Genomic DNA, 21,301 nt, shown 5'->3' with positions numbered 1-21,301 from the left:
GGGCTCATAAAAAACAAGAGACCTTTAGAAAAAGTCTTTCACTACTGTACGCCGGTAGAAGATTGAGATGTTAAAACAGAGAGTAAAACTGCGTTAAAATATAGAAAAAGCCTTTTAGTAACCTTACAGGTAGCCCATGTCCAACAAAAAATAAAATATCATTTAAGAGATACAGAGATATCCAATGAGTGGTGAACAGAGGATAAATCCTAGAAGAAATGAGAAATCTTTGGGGAGTTTAGCCTGGACTGCACAGCACAGCAAAGGCAGCTGTCCATGGCACAAGGCTTTTGGTATCCTTGCCATGATTGCTACAGACAAGGGGTCAGCAACCTTTTCCAGCACACTGCTCCAGAAAGTATTTTTCTTCCCTAAATTAAAGGCTAGCAGTGACTGAACTGAGTGAAGCTGAAGCAAAGCACCCTCGTCATTGCAGGGGGGTGGACCAGATGACCTTTAAAGGTCTCTTCCAACCCAAACTATTCTATGATTCTGTGATCAGCTGATGATACCGTCCTGTTTTGTTAGAAACTGAGCAACCTTTCTTCTCCACAACTGAAAATCAGCCAGGGATGAGAAGCTACTGCTCCCATTTGTCTTCTGCCACTAGAACTATCCTCCAAGAGTGCTCTTTCTAAAAATAAAATCACTTTAAACGCTGGATACATATTGCTAAACAATTTTATTTTGGGAAGGATTCCTTAAAAACGTGGGAAGCCTGGTCTGAGGATGGGATGGCCAGTCAATTGCCTAATGGGCTCTAATAGCAGCAAGGGAGGAGCTCAGCCCGAGCTGTGGAATTCCCATGGACACAGAATTGAAAGAGTTTTATAGGAGGGAACTACAAAAGTCACAGCAGAATAGGTGTGCTCCCCTTGCTCCTAAAAACTTCGGCTTGTATCTCTTTTGGAGACCACTGGGAAATGGTAAATACAGTTCCCTTTAGCACTAAAACTTCTCTGTCAGCAGGAATCTCTTTATGTGCACAATGTCTGTGTGCTGGAAATGCATTTATTGCACAGAAAACCTGTAGGCACCAACTTGAACAATTTAATTTGGAATAAACTATTCTTATTGGCAAATGTCAGGTTACCCTCATCACCACTCTGGCTGATGTTTTTCTATACAAAACCAAACCCAAGGGCTATTTATTCCCACCTCTCCCAGAGCCAGAAAGAGCCTTTGATTACAGTAATATTCCATAACCTCTGTTACTGAGCGAATCCAAACCTGTCACCCAGCACTCTTAGCAGGAGTGTTAAAGGTATCTCAGGCATCGTTTCCCTTAGCAGATGTTCTAAGAAAGCATTTGTATTCATTGGGCAAATAGAAAAAGGGCACATTTTATAATTGCCCGTGCCCAAAACAAAGGCTGGTTGTGTCTTCAAGCACCTCAGAAGTGCATTTGCTGTAGGAGTGATGCACCAGTGGCACCAGAGCTGGGCTGGTCACAGCCTGAGATCCAACACAGCACCATCCTGAAAGCTGAGATCCTGCAGGAAAAGCTCCCAGGACAGTCTCCACATTCCCACCCCCAAGTTTTAGCCCTGTGGGAAGCCTGGGGAGCTGGTTTAAAAGCTCTCCTTTTTATCATCAGGAAAGGCAAACACCAAATCCTTGCAGAGGGATGTTCTCACCTTACAACCCCCAGCCAGTCACCATTCCAGCTTTTACTTTGCTATCCCATCCTATTTTCCCAGCTTTTCAAGAAGCCCCCAATGAGCTGTACCTTGTGGCTCTTGTTTTCAAGCAAGCCTTGCCCCTTCAGCCACTTCAATGAGAAATTCCTCACCCACTGCTCCTGAAGTGCTTATGGGGAAGGCTCTTCCTAGCACACCATCCAGGACTGCAGTCACTGGATTCATTGGCTCCTGAATTTTAACCTTGGACAAGCCACACAGGCCCTGAGATCAGCTCAGCTGGTCAGAACATGGTGCTGATAATGCCAAGGGTGTGAATTTGATCCCCATTTGGGGGCTCTTCTCTGAAGAGATCATCCCTGTGGGTCCATCCAACTCAGAATATTCTGTGATCTGCACCTCAGTTCCTCAGATATTCCATGAGATTAATACCGAACACTCAGGAGGAAAATCTGGCCAGTGTGGGACACAACTGAAGAAAAACCACTTTGTGCTTCACAATTCAGCTGATCCTAAGAACTGAGCCAATTCCTGCTGCTGAAGATCTCTCCTTTTATTTAAAGACAGCAAGCTGGGGAAAGAGATGAATAGCAGAGGCCCAAATGGTTCATGGAGCTTTTCACTTGTAGGTCACTGAGCAGAACCTCAGTGAGGTCAGTGAGTGTTGGGAGCTGTGGTGAGATGCCAGCTTTTTATCGTGGCCTCTGCAAAGGGGATTTACTGGTTTCAAATTAATTTCTATTGTATACAGTTTTCCCAACATGAAATGCTCCACTGTCACAGCTCGCTCACTGATAACCCTTTGCAAAGCCCCACAGGAGAAACTGCTGCCACCACCTGAACCGTTCCTTTTAAAATCACACTTGGAGAGAAGTGTCCTGACTGTGAACTGAGGCTGGAGGAGCTCAAAGAGCCTTTCCCAGCCGTGGGTGGGGGCACAGCCCTGCAAGGAGAGTGGCAGTGCAGCTGCACATTCTGTTCCTGACTGGAGCAGAGCAGGGGAGAGGCAGAGCCCAGCCCTTTGCTCCTCACAGCGGCTCCTCCAGGAGGGAGGTGAGTGTGTGCTGGCCTGTTCTCTGCAGAAAGTACTTTCTGAAAGGAAAAAAAAAAAAAAAAAACCAAAAAAAAAAAAACCAAACCAAAAGAGAAGAAGCAAAAATGAACAACTCTATCATTATCTGATGTGCTGAGATCTCGGCAGAGATCAGCTCAAAGATCCATATTGTTTACAGCAGCTGATGAGTCTCACAAGTGCTGAAGCTGTGCTCTCGCTTAAAGTGCTAACATATTTACAGTTTTCAGTCCTGTCCTTAGCACTTATCTGTCATTTCAAGATGAATGCTCCTTTTGTACAGCCTAATCACTTGCACGAACACTCCACTAGCTCAAAATCCCAGATTTGTTTCGCTTTTCCACTAGCAGCAATTTTGTACTTTGGAAATTGCTTAATGCAGCAAATCTGGAAAAAAAAAACAACAAAACAAATCTAGTTTTTACTCAAAGGTATTTCTTTGGCTGTGATGAGTCTAGAATGGAGAGAAAGATATTAAATTACTTTTATCTGATGCAAGTCTGAATTTTACTGCACACCTTTCTAAACACACATCCATTGTTCTGCTCTGGTTTGGTTACTGGCATTGGAATAATTAGTGATCTGTATAAAATCAGACAGGATCAGCAACATATCTAACTAAACCCTTGATAGGAAGCCATTTTCTCATGCTCATCAACCTTTTCTTCATTCATAATATTTCAAACATTTTGTAGGATCCCATCCTACCCCCTCCTCTCAACAAACAGTAGGAGCATGTGCAATTAAAAGCTGTCAGTCACTCTGGTTTTACAGGAATAAAGGAATGTGGGTCATTCTACAACTCAGTAACTTAATTTAAAAAAATGCAACCCAGGCATGCAAGAAAAAGGCTACAGTTCTAAGGTGGAGGTCTTACCCTGCTGGATGTTTTACATTACTCTCACTGGGTTACTGGCCTGTCTCAAATCAGTTTCAGATGCCCCTCAGAAAATGCTCAGCAATGCAAGATGCATCTGCTGTTTCTGCTAATCCTGGTACCATTGCAGTAAAAAAGGGGCAACATCTGATTTTCAGAAGCCCCCAGAAATTAGAAGGGTCCACACCTGAGAAAAACGAGCACCTCAGTTCTGTGTTGGGCACAACATTAGATACCTAAAGCCTCAGGCTGGGAATGAAAATGCTGATCTGGAGTTAGCCTTTGCTGTTCCTAAGAAATTGCCAATCCAAACCCTGAGTGAATTTGTGCTTTAAAGGATGTGGTCTCCCGTTCCTGCCCAAATATTCTCTATAAACAAGAATTCTGCATATGAAGTGCATTTTTGTGCAGATGTACAACACAATCTTTAAATGTTCTGAATGCTGTAAATACTAGAACTTGATATAAACATCAGAGTTGTAACTATGCCACAGTATGTAAGCCATCTTCCATATTACATACACAGCAGTGAAAAAATTAACACAATAATAAACTGCAGTTCTAAGGTAAGATTTTGAAGTCAAAAGATGTTCCAATTATGTGTAACTGTGTTGTCAAACTACAGCTTTTCCATTCTGACTTATTTTAACCCACCAGAGCAACACCTTCAGCATCATCACAGACTTCCTTTTCACTTTTTGTTCTATCACTTCAACACAACAATAAACTCCATCTCTGAGGCATCACTAGATCTGCTTTACAAGTCAGGAGGATGAAGAACAAAGTTACACAGCTTGGCCAAAGTCACAGATAAAGTCAGTGGCTGAGGTGGGAATAAAGTCTATGTACTCTGCCTCTCAAGTTAGATAACACAGATTGTTTTCTCATTGCAAAATTTTGCTTTTATTTATACTCAGAAGAACTCGGTGCTGCAGTTGTTTGTGTCAATTTGAAATAGCACAGAGCACCTCCCATTACCAGGCTGTAAATAATACAGCTTTGTATTATTTACAGCCTGGTAATTATTATTATTAATAAATAATACTTTAGAAAACATCGAATTTTGCCTGTGTCCTTAGGAAATATTACACTACATTTTACAGGGTATTTGGAAAGCCAGGCAACTCACTCCTTATCTTCCAGGACATGAAACAAGCCTGGGATTTGAGGTATCCAACAGTTCTGGACATCCATATCTGTTCATACTTAAGGAATTACAATAGGAGCAGGGATGTTGATAAACCTAGAAAAGCCCTTTTTCCTTAACCCTTCCTGGTAATGCTGCAGAAAAATCCACCATGGGTGGAATATGAGCAAAAATCTCTCCAGCCCTAAATCCTACTGCTGTGTTGCCTCTCTCCGTGGGAGAGTTTCCAGCTTTCCGAAGGCACAATCCAAAGAATGGCAAACATCATCATTTGGAGAAATTTAGACAGTTACAAAACAAAATAGGGTGCATGGGAGGAAAATCGGGCAGGGAAGCAGGAAGGCAGTGGAATGACACTGGTGTGAGAGATGCTGTGTAATTAGCCACTAGAGGGAACAAGAGTCATGCTCTTAATTAAGGTGCAGCCTCTCTTAGCAGAGGGGCTGAGGGTTATCCTTGCTCAGGGAAGATGGATGGGGAGGGGTTGAAGCCTTTCCCTGTAAACTTTGGAGTGGGACAAAGATTTCCTGCCCTTTGTCTGTGTTTCGTTCTCCCCTTCCAGGTCGCTATAGGCCTTGGCATAAGCAGGGAACAAGACTTGAAGAATTCATACAACTTTCACATCTCCTACCTGCAATTAACTATTTTTTGCACCTGGTAAAAATTTTTAAACAAAAAGCTGGGATCAGAAGAGATGAGACAAAGGAGAGAATGAAAAAATTAGAAAAATAGTAAAAGAGAAAAAACTGTATTTTGCAGACAGGGTACACTTTGGTGTCGGCTCTTTTGAAGGAGAAGGGAAGAAAAATCACATTCACGTCATTGCAAATGGTGTGAAAAATGTGGAGTGATGCTCTGCTGGCATCAGTAGACCAGGACAGTGGTTGAAAGGGATGGGAAGGACCTGCACCCCCTCTTGCCTACTGACCTGACTGGAGCTGCGTGAGAAAAATGAATGAGGTGAAAAGCAAAAGCCCCTCTTTTCCTCTGCTGCTGCTGCTGAAGGGCACAGACCTATTCAACAGCACAGCAAGGACAGAATCACTGACAAACAATCTTTTTATTACCATAAAAATAACAAATAAGTAACAGTTACAGCCTGTAAACATAAGATTCAAATTAAATAGAGTTCTAAGTGGTACAGTGTAAGTGGAAGCAGGATCCCACTCCTATTAGAGCCGACTCAGCCTAAAGAGTATCAGATGTTACCAGAGCCTTAGAAGGCCTGGGACATAAACTATGTGTGTAAGAGAAAAAGAAGTCAAATGACTCATGACAGAGTTTGGTTTAATATAAATGACTTCTTCTGGCTCTCTGCTTTTAAAGCCTTGCCATGTTCAGATCCTGAACAGCTAACCTGGGCAGCTGGCTCCCTCAGCCCTGTCCTTCAGTTTGTGTATAAAATGCTGGCATTTACAAACTCCTATTCCTCTGGCTGAGGAAGGACAGTTTATTTTAGCACTGTGATCAGTTCCATCATAAATCTCCCCTCTTCCAGTCCAAGAACACTGGCACAGCCCAGTCAGTGCTCTGTTCATATGCTGTGCCCATAAAACAAGGGACATGCCACAAGGCTTTACCAAACTCCTGCAAGCCTTGAGAGGGGACTTGAGGTGAGGGATCAGCACTGACTGAGCCACAAACCATCCCAGACTCTTTGCTTTTCATTATGTGAGGACATGGGTAAGGGAATGAGATGTGGAAAGAGCTGGGAAGAGAGGAAGAGGAGAGGGAGAGGGAGAGGGAGAGGGAGAGGGAGAGGGAGAGGGAGAGGGAGAGGGAGAGGGAGAGGGAGAGGGAGAGGGAGAGGGAGAGAAGAGAAGAGAAGAGAAGAGAAGAGAAGAGAAGAGAAGAGAAGAGAAGAGAAGAGAAGAGAAGAGAAGAGAAGAGAAGAGAAGAGAACAAGACAATACCAAGAGATGGGAAAAGAAAAAGTGAAAGTTGCTAAACAAGAGAGAGGCACAAACGAGAGGCAAAAATACAAGAGGAAAGAATAAACAACATCAGAGTGGAGCAGGGAGAGGGAGATGGTGGCTATTGGGGATTTAGTGCTGAAAGAGAAAAACCCCATTCCTATCTTTATTGTCTTTCCATGCCTGGCTCTCCTCTGGGATGAGTGGAACCTCCAAGTTCAAAAAGCCACATGTTTGGCATTTTGTGTCTTGTGAAAATGTGCTGAATATCTACAGGGGCAAAGTCACACCAAACAAATAAAAAAAGTGAATCTTGTTTAGTCTCCCTTTCATGCAATGCAAGAATCATCCCTTAGATGGGACTATTGCAGAATTAAACAACCTTGCAACCACAACCAGTAAATAATGACTAATGTACTTGTATGCTCAAAGCTTTTATGCCAACCAGTCCAGGAACGTGAGGAGAGCTCATCACAAAAAGGCCCCATTTATCAGAAGGGCTTCACACAGCTTAGCATCTTTAGGGCCATTACTCACCTCCCACACCTAAGCTAAGTGCCAGCTCCCAGCCTAGAGCCTAACACACATCCCATTTATCTGCTGGAAGACACGCGAGCTGCTTCCCTCAGTCTGGTCTAAAGATCCAGCATTCAATACCTGAACTACTTAAAGTTAACAGAAATGGGTGATTTCACAACAACTTATAGAAAACCACCAGTCCGGGAAAATTAGGGGGAAATTAAGTCTTACCAGACATTTTGAAAGCAAAAGGAGTCTGAAGGCTACAAGGCTCAGCTGTGTTTTGCTGAATACATCCCAGGTATTTGTGCTACAGGGCTGGGCAATGAAGGCGCCTTTCAAAGGCGATGTGTTATCATCATCCACCCCATGGTTTTGCAAGGAGAGGTTGGGATGGAGGATGGTACAGCCCTCCCATTTATGCCTGTCATGCAGAGACTGTTCAAAGGAAAAACTATTGATTAGAAGTTGGTTTATTTTCCAGAGTGCTCTCCCTTAAGGTGCCCCCTGTGCTTCCCAAGCTCCCAAAGAAGCGACATGGTCAGATCTAACCATCCCTCATTAGTGAGGAGTCCATTGCCACATCACTTTTCTCTGTTCATTGCCCAAAAATTGTGCTCCCCCCAGAGCTCCCACACCCACACTCCTCCTCAAAATCTCTACCTGGCAAAGGACTCTCTGGAAGCTGTGTGGCAAACAGCAGCTGACAGCAGGTGCTCGCACAAACAGGCCCTGCATGGTTCAGGAGGTATTTCTGTACTGAGGGTTAGTGATGCTCAGAGGAATGCAGCTCCCAGGAATGCTACACATTGAGAACATGCCCCATAAATCATTCCTAAGACAACAACCCAACTCGCTTTTGCTGTGCACTTATAAGGCACAGCAAGAAATGGGCACAGCAGTTCTCCCTGTTTGTGCTCTTCCAGTGTTTTTCAAGCCTAACCTGGAGAAATATCTTTGTGCAAAAATCTGCAAGTCAGGCTTTTCCATGGCCACTTGGTGGTCAGCCTTTCTGCCTTCATTTCCCTCAAGAGTGACAATTATGGTCTTGCTACTCATTACGTGGACACGTGTCCCAGTAAAAACAAAACAGAGCCACAAAGGAATTTCATATGGGTTCTCTGTATCTCATTGCCCAGCATCAAGCTGTGCCTCAGAAATTTTAAGCACAGGACATGTGAAAAGTTTCAAAACAAGAAGGAAAGGGTTGGGAATGGTTGTTATATGTCTGTATCTAAGAAACCAAGGAAACAAGAACATATGATTGAACAAAGGAAAGAGAATGAGAATTGGACTCCAATTCTGAGGAAAGACAACATGTTAAAAAAGCAGCTGCCTTCTAATAAATGCTGTGGGATCTCTCCTTGACCATTTCAGATCCATGATTATATGAAAGGGAATAAAGAAAAATGCCTTTACTGTTAACCACAATAAAATGTATTGGACACTCTGAGACAGCAAACAGTCTTGTTAAACTACACAGAGAGAAAAAACGTTAAGAAACAAACCCCTCTAGACATCTTTAGGAGCAAGGATAATACAGCACATGTAAAACATAAAACTTTTTCAAGTATAGCGTAGCAAAAGTATGTCCTAGTGGTCAGAACGAGTGGCACCCAGTCCCACAACTAAGTGGTCATAATGTCCTTCACAAACTTCAGTGTGAAAAACATTCAAGCATTTCAGACAGCGCTGTGACTCCACATGCTCGTGCTCGGCCACGCAACAGTCTGATCCCTGTGCTGACATAGCAAGAGTGCAAATCCCAGATGGAAAATTAATCTCACAATGTGGCCAGATTGAGTTTCCAATTCTCCAGTGCATAACTTGAAGGTTGTTCTGCTCAGCTACTGAAGAGGTGAGGGCAAAGAGACTTTAACTTGTTTGACATCCCAAACATCATTTAAGCGAGACATGCTCTGAAAAGGACCTTCTTAGCTACTGACAGTTACAAAAGACCCGTGGTCCCCTCCTTTGTCCTCATCCTTCCTATAAAATATTGCTATCACACTTTTCCCTGCTTAAATGGCCTGGACAGAAGGGGAGACCAAGGTCCAAATGACTTCAGCTGTGTCTCTGAGTACACGGATAAAATTGGTCCTTAAAATAGAAAGGAGAAGGATCACAGTACACTTTTAAGAAAGTATCTATCTACTATAAAGACACATTTATGGTTTCCTCATATTTATGGTTTTCCTCAAGAAAAGATAGGGTCAGCAAGCTGGAAAAACTGTAAAGTTGTGATATTATTAAAATTCTACAAGCTGATCCTAATCTTATTCTTCTTGAAAAAAAAAAATCAACTAATTGTACATCTCCTTAGACAAACTCCACTGTGGTCATTTCATGGTATGTTACAAAAATATGCAGCAGCAGAAGCTGAACTATTCCAGGCAGCACTTTTTCTCCTGCTTGCCAGGTCCTGGGCTTACTGACAGATGAAAAAACACCGTTGGTTTAGTAAGAGTCTCAACTTGTGCAGATTAACAAAATACTACATCTTATTCTTTGCCAGCATCAGCTGATGTGAGTTTATAAAAAGCTGAAAGACATGACAATGTAAGTGTTAATCCTACAGACAGAGGAGGTTGTATTCACGTTCATGTGGTTGTTTCTAACATAGTAATTCAGGGTGTGAAAGATCCAGAACTCGGGAGAAGTCAGTGGAGCTGTGCCACTGTGCAAAGCCAGCTACACTTTCAGCATAAAACCAGATTTAATAGATTTCTTTTGTCATGCTTCCCTCCAAGAGGTCTTCATTACCTTTTCAGTCCATCCTCATAAATGTGGAAAATAGCTAATAAAAAATCTTTATCACCAGTCTCAGCCAGAATTAATAAACAGGGAAGTCACACTGGTATCCTGACACATGATGCCCCATCTTCTTCCACCAATGCCCAAATGAGAGGCCATGTTTTATTTCATTAGTGGTATTTCATGCTTATTTCTGCTTTCAGAGCAACAACAAGGCCCTAAGTACTGGGCTGCTGAGGTTCTGCCTCCAGTGTTAGAAGAGCTGTGCCAAACACTCAGCTCCTCTAAATGGGCAGTTCTGTTAGAGCTGATATATCACTGCAGCTGCCTTTCCCTGTCATTAAAGAGTTACTGAGAAATTCCAAATCTGAACATTTGTGTACGGCGTGACATTTCCAGTGCAGCACGCTGAGCTTCCACAGAAAGGACAGCACTTAACAAAAGACACAGCCTTTGTATCCCATTACCTGTGGCATCCACAACTTGTTCCTGAAGGAGCAATAACACAAACCAACTGCAAGAGCTCTAATCACCTTTATCATCTCAAGCTGTGTCATCTCCCAGTGAACTGTGTTCGATTCCTGTTTGGGCTCTGATCCAGTAAAGCACTTCAGCACATGGGCAGTCCTGCCTGTCTCCAGCTGAGCTTCTTGCCTGCTTGGAAGTCAGATGATGCACCCCAGTGCTTGACTGGACTGGGACACTGGAGTAAACTGGTGTCACTCCTCTGAAATCCTGGAGCAACACTGATTTACTTTAACTGGGAATGCTGCATTAGGATTGTGGACTAAGATCATCTGTCACTGCAGCAGCTATATGACCTGCTATGACAAACTTTGACATTTACTTAGACAAGTTTTTACCTGTAATAATTCCAAGTGATATAAACCAACCACAAATCATCTGCTGTGACAATGAACTAAACACTACTGCACAGCATGTACTGATCTGATAATACATCAAATGTATGACAACATATAGCACTAGACAGTGCACTCCCCCAAGAACATTTCACAGCAGCAGAATTATTTCTCTCCACTCCAGTATAAAAGGCAGCCAGCAGGATGATATCAAATGATGGCAGCTCTGTTTCTCATAAAAGGACCTTGGGGACTGCAAGGAGATTTGTGTATCTGCACTTCAGCAGCACAGCAATGTGGAAATGTTAAAGTTAGTAAAGCAAACAGACCTCAAATGAGAAGGGCAACAGATGTCAACCAGTATCACATGTCAGTAAACAGCAACAAGGCAGAGGGTACTTTTCTAAGCACTTTTGTGAAAGCATCGTGCGAGCCACTACAGCCACATCTCAGCTGTGTGATCTCTGCATGGTGGTGTTTGTGTGTGTGTGTGATTTAACTCCCACCAAGAGAGGAACTCCAGCCACACGGAACTGCTGTCCACTGGAGTCAGCTGGAAGAAAGTAGAAAGGTTTCTATATATTTATTGTGGCTTGGAAAGTGAAAAAAAGTCACACTCTCAGACTGATTGAAAGCTCATTTTGTGCTTGGCAGAGACAAACCAGCATTTATATTCCTCAGCTTTAATACAGAAGGATCATCCTTAGGGCAAAAGAGTAGTAGTGATTCATCTGCTTTTTACCCTCACTGCAAAGGCTTCTGACACTAAGGCCAAAATATGCTAACTAAAAAGGCACTCTTTGTACCATAAACACTAGGCCACAAGGAACTGGACAGTGGCCATCAAATCACTGCCTTTTTATTTCTCTCTCTCATCTATATTTCTCTCAAGATTTCTGGTAAGGAGGCAGCTGACTCTATACAAAAGCCAGAAGCATTGCCAGTATCTTGGTGGTTTCATGCATGCCATATTGAATGTAACTTTATTACACAAGGAAAAAAAAAACAACCCACTCTCAACTAGGGAAAGCCACATTTCAGTGTCAAAACACCAAGGAAAGAGGTAAAGGGATGGAGTTGTACTGCCAAGTCGCTGCCCTGAGCCCAGCCTGGTTAGATGTAAATATTCTCCACGGCCATTGAACATCCTACATGAAAGAGTTTGGTTCTCAAAGTCTCTAAAAGAAGAGGCCACACCAACCAATGCCTACCCGGGAGAGCTTTTTACTTTTTGCCTGAGGATGGTCTCCACTAAACCTTGGGCTCAGGCTCTGTATGCCCAGATTTGGAGCTCTTGAAGAAAAGGAAGCAAAGTCACAGCACCCTAACACACTCCTTGTGTACATCACGGTGCCTAAGAAAAAACATCTCCTTCCCCTGCCTTTCCAAAACCCTCTGATTAAGGGAACGGGAGAAAAAAGCCAACATGGCAGGAAGGCCTTTGCTAAAAGGTGCATTAATTAGGTAAGGCAAGCCAACAAAATGATTAATTTGCTGTTCTCCTTCAATATTTTGTTTACAGAAGTTGATTATAGCACTTAATTACTAATTCACCCTGCTCAAAAACGAGAGTGCTTTACATTTTTAATGAGATGAGGGAAGGCAGCATTCCTAAACTCAACAGGGAGAAGTAATTTTATTTCCTCTTTTGATTTCCCAAGTTATTACCATTTCTAAGGAAAAACTTATCCCTTCCCTGATCTTCCACTCAGTCCTTGCTTTTGAAAATATGGAAATCACGGGACACTTGCATGAATTCCAATGCATGGCCTGACAGGTGATGCTTTGGAAGAGGAACACAGGGATCAGATCATCAACTGCACTGAAATAAGTGGAACAAAATTACACCAGAAACAGCCTGATCCAGAAATGGAAATGGCCTAACCCCCTCCAGTTCTGCCAGCACAAAAGCTGAATATGTCCCAATACTATTTATGGGTGTTCTTATGAAAATGTTGTCTCTTCCCCATTGCCAGTTGGTCCATTACCAAGGTTGTGGATTAAATGTACTCAGGAACTTCTTTACATTCATGACTGTCTGTAACACTTTAATTGTTACAAGGCAAACACTCCATGTATCCTATGCTCTTCCTGGCTGATCTTTATAAAACTTGTGTTCTCTGTGGGGTTTGTTATTTGATTTTTTCCCTCTGTGTGCTGCCACCCAACGTCCCCCTGAGACAACTGAAATGAGATGTCCATTAAATGAAGCAAAACCCAGCAGTGCACAAACAAAACTCTTCCAGGTTCTGCCAATACAGAGTTGTGAGTGAATTATTTCCCTCCACCACCTTAACTTCAACTCCCACCCGCAATACAGTCCACAGACCCTGGGCCAGGGGACCACGATCCCCAGAGCTCCTGGGGCTGCTTCCAGGGCTGCAGACTGGACCCAGGGCTCCTTCACCTACTGTTGCTAAATAATTCAGCTAATCCACATGAGATAATTGCATAACACCTCTTCCGGTAGAATCCAGCTCATTTTTACGCACCTCTGGCCTGCTTTATAGAAACAATGAAAAAGCTTTTCCCTATCTTTTTGCAGGATATGTCATCAACTTGCTTAACAACCAAAACCAACAAAAGAAAGACTAAACCTCCCTTACAAGTCAACTGCATGCCTGAAAAATCTTGTAGTCATGTAGATTCTAAATTCTAGCTCAGTGTTTCACACCAAAAACATTCACAGAAAGCTGATTACAGAGAGTTACCAACAAAAATGCATTCTAGAAAATCAGTTTCTTCTCTCCCGTGCCGGCCAGTAACAATGTCCCACATGAATGCAGCATATCCAAAATAAATCTGGTAATCTGGTTCCATACAGGTAATTTTATTAATTGCTTTAATATGCAATTAAGGAATAGTCAGTGGGCTGCAGGGTTTTATAAGGCAATAATCCGGTTCCCTGGTGTACAGCTTTGTCCCAAAGAGTGGGCTATCCAAAAAAAAAAATCAGCTGGATGACTGCCAAATCAAACAGCACCTTCTTCCCATTTTCAATTACGTACGAGTGAGGCAGAGTAATGAGGATATACTGGAAACTTTGACATTTATTTATTGAACATTTTTACTGAGAAGGAATTGCTGGCTGGCTAAACCGGAAACTATATTTTTACTATAGAAACAATCCCATAGAAAAGCAGGATCCTGCTGCTCAGCATGAAAGGAATGGCTAGAACCAATAAATTGACCCATCTAAGCCAGCAATGTGAAGGTTATTTCATTTGATATGGCCTGTATTTCAAAAATCCAAACCCCCAAAATACAGTCTCTATTTCAAAAATCTTTACGCCACACTGTTTTTTACACAGCACTGTCTGCTGGGGCCCAGCCAGGCTGTGTTAGAGCTCCCACAAAACCACTCAGAGAAAAAGTGTGCAGCATTTGTAGGGACAAATTAAAACATAAACCAAGAAGAAATTCAGAGGATTTTCTCCCCTTTCTGGAGTTTCTAGAGACTAAATAATCAAGAGATGAAACGGGGAAGAACTCACCACCCTGCGTTTTTTGGTGGTTTTTTTTTTCTTTTTGGATAGACCAATTGTTTTACCACAGAGAAGAAAAATGCAGGGAGAGTAAATGAAGAGGAAAATAGGGAAGTCAACATTCTTTGAAGCAACAACATATGGTGACCAGGCCTGAGAGATGGAGGTTATAAATCTTCCCTTGATAGAATTACCTAAAGATGAAATTGCAGCTTCAAGGGGCTTGAACTTTTCAATCCACACTAGGAGCTTGCAAATTAACCTGTTTGGTCACAGCTTTTGCACTAACCTTCATTTCCAAGGCTCCTCTGTAAAGGCCCGGCATACTGAGAATTTTGGTGCTAATACAGCTGTGGTCAGTAGAAAGCATGAAAAACTTAGACACAAATCACTTGAAACATGAAGAAAAATATATGAAAATCAAGAATTAGAACAAAATGCTGAATTGTTCAAAGAGTCGCAGTACGGAAAGGGAGAAGAGACAGGAGGCGTGTTGCTGCTTGTTTCTTTGTGAGAATAAACTTATTTAGGGATACCAAAGGATAAAGGAAAAGCTCTTTAGTGTTCCAGCCACCATGACCCACTGCCCAAGACAGGTCAGGGTGAGGCTGCTGCTGTCCCACGTGGGGTGGGTGCATCAACAGCCACGTGTGGTGAGTGAGTGCCGGTCCTTGGAAAAACCATCCTCTGAAGCAGCGGCTTCCCCATCTGCAAACCCCAGTGATGGGGCACCACAGGACCAAGCAGCAGGACTGTGCTGGAGGATGAGAGAACAGCAACCAGCACAGCCACAGACCTGCCCAGGAAATACCACCCAATTCCGACACATTTACTTGTTCAGTTAAACAAAGCTTGACTCTGACTGCTCCATAAGGTTACCACAGAGTTGGCTCGTCCCTAGTGGCCCACTTTGTCTTCCCTCTGCTCAAAAGGATGTGATGAGAGATCTTTGAGGATCTTGCCTTTGTCTTTGTCCAGATTCTGAGTGAGGCAGCTGCTGTGACCTGGCTGCCCCACGCCCCAAATACCTACAGGATGCACATTCCATCAAATTCAGCATCCCTGAGCTCTTGTCAGCAGAGCATGGTAAAGTTGGACAAAAATTAGCAGAAGTGATTTGGAGGGATCCAGATTTGGGTGCTACTTCCAGGCTGTCCTAAAACTGCTTGAGTTTTAGAAAGTGGAGAACAGCCAACCCATAAAAACCAGGAAGCTTTTAAACATTTTGATTCTGACATTGAGTGGAAATGTCCAAAAATTTTTCTGAGAAATGTGACCAGTGACTGGGAAAAATACAGTAAAAAATCCCCTTCAAAAAACCACAGACATAAGGAGAGAGGTTATTGTAAAAAACCCACAGTTGTCTCCTTTACTATTACACTGAGCGAACAAAGAGCTTTGGAAAGCACAGTAATTAAGCAGAAACCATCTATTAGAGGAGAGGTAATAACGTGTATTTGCAAAGTCTACAAAGATGCTGAATGTTTGCAGCAGCACCTCTAAGAAAGGGTTGTTTTGGAAGATGTGTTACAAAAATAAATGTCACAGAGGTTATTGAACTGCAGCGGTGGATGCCCATTTACATTTCCCTGACCCTAAAATAAATGTATTCAGCTTCTCCTTTGTGAACAAAAGTCACAGCACCCTAGCACACTCCTTGTGTACATCACGGTGCCTAAGAAAATCCATCTCCTTCCCCTGCCTTTCCAAAATCCACTGATTAAGGGAACAGGAGAAAAAAGCAAATATGGCAGGAAGGCCTTTGCTAAAAGGTCCCTAAATTTCCCTGACCATCAAATAAATGTATTCAGTTTCTCCTTTGTGATCCCACGTAGCTAAAATATTTTTTAAGTATTCATACCTGTTCTGACATTACTGGATATTATTCTGAAATACTTTTATATGTAAGGGCGGGGTTAAATACTAAAGGTAAGCAGATACACAAAAATTGTAAAAAACACAACAAAGAAAACTTCACAGCATTAGGGTTCTCTAATGTTGATAAAAACACTTAACAAAATCAGTTTTGAGATGTTCAGCTATTGTACACTAGAGGAAAACATCCTAGACTCGGAATGAAATACGTGTTTGAAGGGATGAGATTAACAGAAGAATAAGAATTAAATATGAAGTCCTGTCACCAAAAGTTGCTACTGAAATTACATTTATCCAAACAAGGTCCCCTTACAAGCACTAGAATTATTACACACAGTTGTTATTATTATTATTATTATGTTGCACTGCATGTTTGCTGCAATGGGATTCATTTTAATGGCAACATTCTTAGGAAAGGAAACTGCTCTTCCTGCTAACCTACATAGCACTGTAGAATATTCCCATCTGGAGAAGTGCCAAGCACAGCCCAGTTCCTCAGCTTATGTGGAGCTGTTTATTGATTCCAGTGGAACTGCACCGATTTAACCAGGTCAAGGAGCTGACCTCCCTATTCACAAAATATCTCCAGATAAGCTTTTGTGCAAAATTTTATCTACAAATATCTGTGCCTGACGTTATAAAGAAAAATGCAGCAAGTGTATTAGGGACCATTCTGATAAATCACTTTGTCCAACTGCATTGTGCTGGTCAGTGCCCTTGTGCAGCATGAGGAGAGGACATGGCTTGTGGGATTGCCAGGTGGGAAAACGGGCATGATTTGGGACAGTCAGACCCTTCTTTGGGTTTCTGATGCCGTTGTTGTTTGTATAAATGCAGCTAAGCCATGCTTTGACTGATCCACTAAAAATAAAAGCCTCGCTGCTACTTTTTCAGCTGTTAATGGACTGAAATAACATGAATGAACATGAAGTTCCATCCTCATTATTCACTCTGCATTCACTGGGGGCAAGACAAGAGCAAAGATACGTTATTTGTTACTGCATAAATAATGCTATGTTGCTTCTCATGTTTAACATTCCTCAATATGAAGGAAGGAAAGCAGGACAAATGTAACTGAGATGAAAGTGGAGGACCTGATCTGCAGGATCAGAGCCTTGCCAAATTCCCTGATTTGTCTGTAAAATTACATGGGATAACTTTATACACAGCAGCTTCTGTGCATGTCCCCACAGTCCAAAGACAAATGTATCCTCAACACACCTAAATAATATCTGGAATTAAAGAGAGGGTGGAGAGAAAGCAAAGCTGGATCTTGTCTGGCTGCGCAGAAGGGGCAAACTTTTCCACTTGGATTAAGGTGTGTGTGTGTGGTGCCAGAAGTCAAGGTGCAAAACACATTAAAACTGGATAAAAAATGACATAAAATCAGGTGCTGCATACCTGGATAGATGCAAAATCCCCAGAAGCACAAGCTCCAAGAATAGCAGCACCCACCAAAACAGACTCCACTTCTTTGGACAGCACAACAGGTTTGCCTGCAAGGGAAGAGCCAGGCCTCTGTTAGGGAACAAAGCAGCACCAGCAAATCCACAGATAATTAAAACCCAAAAAGACAAAAAAAAGGAATCAAAAAGGGCTTCAAAACCTTTATTCAAAACCCCTTTCACAGCAACATCCTGCTGTAGGTTAATGTAAATCTCTCTGCTCTGTGGTTCCAGGCTCCAAGAAAAGTGCAGCATTTAAAAAAAATCAGTTTAGCAAAATATTAATGCAGAACACAAAGCACACAAAAAAACAACCCCCCAGATTTTTGACTCTGGCTATTCATCTCACTCAAAGGACTTGGTATAAACCTGTTACCCACACCCTCCAAACCCACGTGCCTATTAAAAGTTGACCTGGAGGGGAAAACAAGGCGGTCTCCTTTTTGTTTCTTTTGCAACAAACAAAAAAAGATTGTTTGTGTTTGGTTTTGAACATGCAGCCAACAAAGTCGGTCTGGTTTTGCTGGAAGCCATGAAAATATGAGTAGCAAGCTTTCTCAAGCTATGTATGAAATAAAAAGAGAAATCTTGTCTTCCAAATTGTGTAAGATACTCGAAAACAAAATTAAAACACTGGAAAAACAAGTAAACAATATATTCTGAAGTAGAATTAAATATCAGTGTTTCAATCACCCATGGGTACTATTGAGAACATACTTTCCCTCATGCAGAATTTTCTGAGACCTGTTTCACTAGCGTAAAGAAAAGCAGGAAAAGGCTAAAAAAGCCAAACAAAAATTAGCTTGCTTTCTTAATTCCCCTGAAAAAATCTAAACCAAGAGCATAAATCTAAATACTTTCCTAGCTGCACTTCAGATGCTTATCCTCACTAAGCCGAAAAATTCAATATTCCTGCAGTATTTGGCATGTGTCTGCTTTCCCGGTACTGAGATAATGTCATTCAGTGAACGATGATGCAAACACAGGGGTGGGAGCAGGGATTCCTGCTCAGCACAGTCCCCACGATATTATGCCCCCAAAAAAATGCTGCTTCTGAGATCCAGCTGTAAGATTAGAAGGAGCTGAAATTTGGGTGAAGTCCTAAGACTAGCCAAGAACAACTCTAGAGGGAAAAGGCGAAACGCACGCTTTACAAAACGAGAAATAAAATTGTTAATACAAAAAGCAATTACTGACACAAAGCCACTTCACCTCGCACCAGGCATTCAGTCACCTGATGCAAAGCTTGCCCTGTCACCTGAGCATTCCTCCACTTCAGCTGAAGCACAGCTCAGGACTTGGGTCAGCTGGGAACAGCAAATCCAAAGCTCGAGCTCAGAGCTCCGGGGCTCTTTGCCAGGCGTCAGTGAGCAATTTTCAGCGTGCTCTAAAATTTACTGCCCATTTCCCGCATCGTCAGAATGAATGCGGAATTCTTACCAGGCAAACAAAAAGATCAAGATACTTTTTAAGTGGCCTGTGGAATTATCTATTGGATGTCTGCATGGCTGAGTCATGGGCATTTTCGCTAACAATAATATATTCAGATTTTTTTCTTTTCAGGAAAGAATGGGGGATTGATCCTGGAATGTTAGTTATTTTATCTGATAGGCTCTAATGAGTTCAACATAACCAAGAGCATTTCAGTCAGATGAACTCTGACATCCCTTGTCAGTCACTGATTTTACAAATGGGGGAGAACTCCAGACCGCAAAAAGGCCTTTTTGTACTGAATTGTACTTGGCCATTAGTTACAGTCAAAGAACTTGTGATTACATTTTAATCAGAATACCTTTTCACAGATCTTTTCTTTTATACATCACGACCCAGCAGCCCAACTCTACATGTAGCTGAAATTCACCTAAAAATATGTGAGTTTTTGAAGGAAAGGCATGGACTTCACATAATTTTTCACAAAGCATCACTTTGACTACAATATATTTAGTGAATTTCAAGGTCAACAGGAATTATGGTTTTTGCTTGTCCATCAAGATTATAAAGCGTGGTCTGATCTTAGGGCAAGTCAGATCACCAAACACCCCAAATTTGGGCTTTAAAGCTTATGACAGCTTAACTGATCTTAATTTGAAATGAGCCCAAAACACACAATCAGTCCATGTTTCTCTGAAGTCCCTGACACTAAATTTTGTTAATTTTTCCAAGCATATTCAACTGACTTGCAGGTGTGCAGAGATGTCCAACACACACGGTCTGAAGGGAGACCAAAAATACCATGGAGGCCTGAGAGCTCCTCTTGTAGTGAAACACTTACCCAGGGTCTTCCACCCACCAGGAATTCTACAAAACCAAGTGCAACACATTGCAGGAGCAAGGATCCAAATGTTGTCCCCTAAACCACACCAGTGACACAGGCATGGAAGCAATTCAGGAAAGAATTGTTCTGTGGAATGGATACAATGCCCAGCATGAGCAGGAAGTGTCACAAGTCAAATAGGAAAGCAAACAGAAGGAACATTTCATTGCACACTCTCTTGGCCATGCAGCAAAATACAGCTCTATAAAAAGAAAGTCTTTATTTTTCCAAAGACAAAGTACTTAGACACCTAAAAAAAAAAAGGTATTTTCACTCCTTTCCATGCACTTGCCCAAGCTTACCAGTAATGTCAGCGTGCATCTGCACGAAGAGAGGGTTCTTGCTCAGCCCACCACACAGGAACAGCGTGGTGATGTCATGCCCTGCAGCCTGCATCACCTCCAAAATATGTCTTGTTCCTAACTTCAAAAAGGGAAAAAAGAAAAAAAAAACAGAACCAGATGAGCACAGGAGAGCAGCCACAGGAACAGAACTACACCTGCACGGCAAAGACATCCCCATCAAAACCTTCTCTTTACTTCGTGCAACAGAATCTGAAAATCCAGCTCAGCAAAGAGGCTTCAATTCTGAAGCCAAATAGCGAAATGGAACAAAAAGAAAATAGCAAATAAAAAAACTCTTTTTCTGTCTTTTCAGCAAAAAGGAAAACCTGAAGAATTTTGTATTGGCTTAACTATTTCTCTTGGCCTTTGCCCTATGCAAAAGAAAATGTTCCACTTCATGGCTGGATTAATTGAAACAAGTCGAATGCAGGCATATTTTAAACTTTTCATTTACAGTCTCCGCTCTGAGAAACTCAAATCAGAATGGCAGAAGCAAATGCTTTGCCATTAAAAAAAAAAAATTCTTTCTTTCTTTTTGTTTTCTTTGCTTCCCTCCTCATTGGAGTCAATCTTCTCCATATTTCCCTCTTGCAAGAATATTTTCCATTTCTTTGACAAACTGTTTGACCAAAAATAATTCCCAGCTCTTTTTAATACCTTGGAAGTTAAGCCTGAAGCTCAGACTTGACAAAATGTCCAATTCAAGGTAAAATGTTGCCCTGGCTGACTCTTGATAGGCAGATTCCCCACAAAACACAATCTGGTCAGAGTTTTCATAAACTGTCATTGAAGTTTTCTTTAGGCCATGCTGCAGTTCATTAAGAGGGCTGCAGCTGCAACAAACCTCTCTTCAAACAAAAGCTACTGAAAATTGAACTTGCAGGGTTCCACCAGGCTGGAGACATCCACAGTGAATGCCCAGCAGTATTCTGGACAGGCCTTCAAATGTATTTTGACTTTTAGACAAGCAGTTCAGGGGAACCTGAGCAGTCCCAGCCCCAGCTGACTAAATCCATCGCTTCCCTATTGACACAGAGGGCTGATTTCCAAACTGCA

General features: G+C 42.1%; 1 protein-coding gene across 8 annotated transcripts in view; it reads right to left on the bottom strand.

Annotated features, from left to right (window-relative positions):
* Window positions 1–21,301, bottom strand: part of FGGY (FGGY carbohydrate kinase domain containing) — a 127,195-nt gene that overhangs the window by 8,125 nt on the left and 97,769 nt on the right. For all 8 annotated transcript variants that reach the window (XM_066192916.1, XM_066192914.1, XM_066192913.1 and 5 more), the window contains 2 exons: window positions 20,204–20,324; window positions 17,544–17,638 (listed from right to left, as the gene is read on the bottom strand). In XM_066192916.1, coding sequence (XP_066049013.1) covers window positions 17,544–17,638; window positions 20,204–20,324 — 216 coding nt within the window. The remainder of the gene's footprint in view (window positions 1–17,543; window positions 17,639–20,203; window positions 20,325–21,301) is intronic.

This window comes from Chamaea fasciata, unplaced genomic scaffold, assembly GCF_029207755.1.
Source record: "Chamaea fasciata isolate MVZ Bird 193981 ecotype frontalis unplaced genomic scaffold, bChaFas1.0.hap1 SCAF_10, whole genome shotgun sequence".
Lineage (NCBI taxonomy): Eukaryota > Metazoa > Chordata > Aves > Passeriformes > Sylviidae > Chamaea > Chamaea fasciata.
The sequence above is the reverse complement of the archived record's forward strand: the minus strand, read 5'-3'. Positions and strand labels throughout refer to the sequence as shown.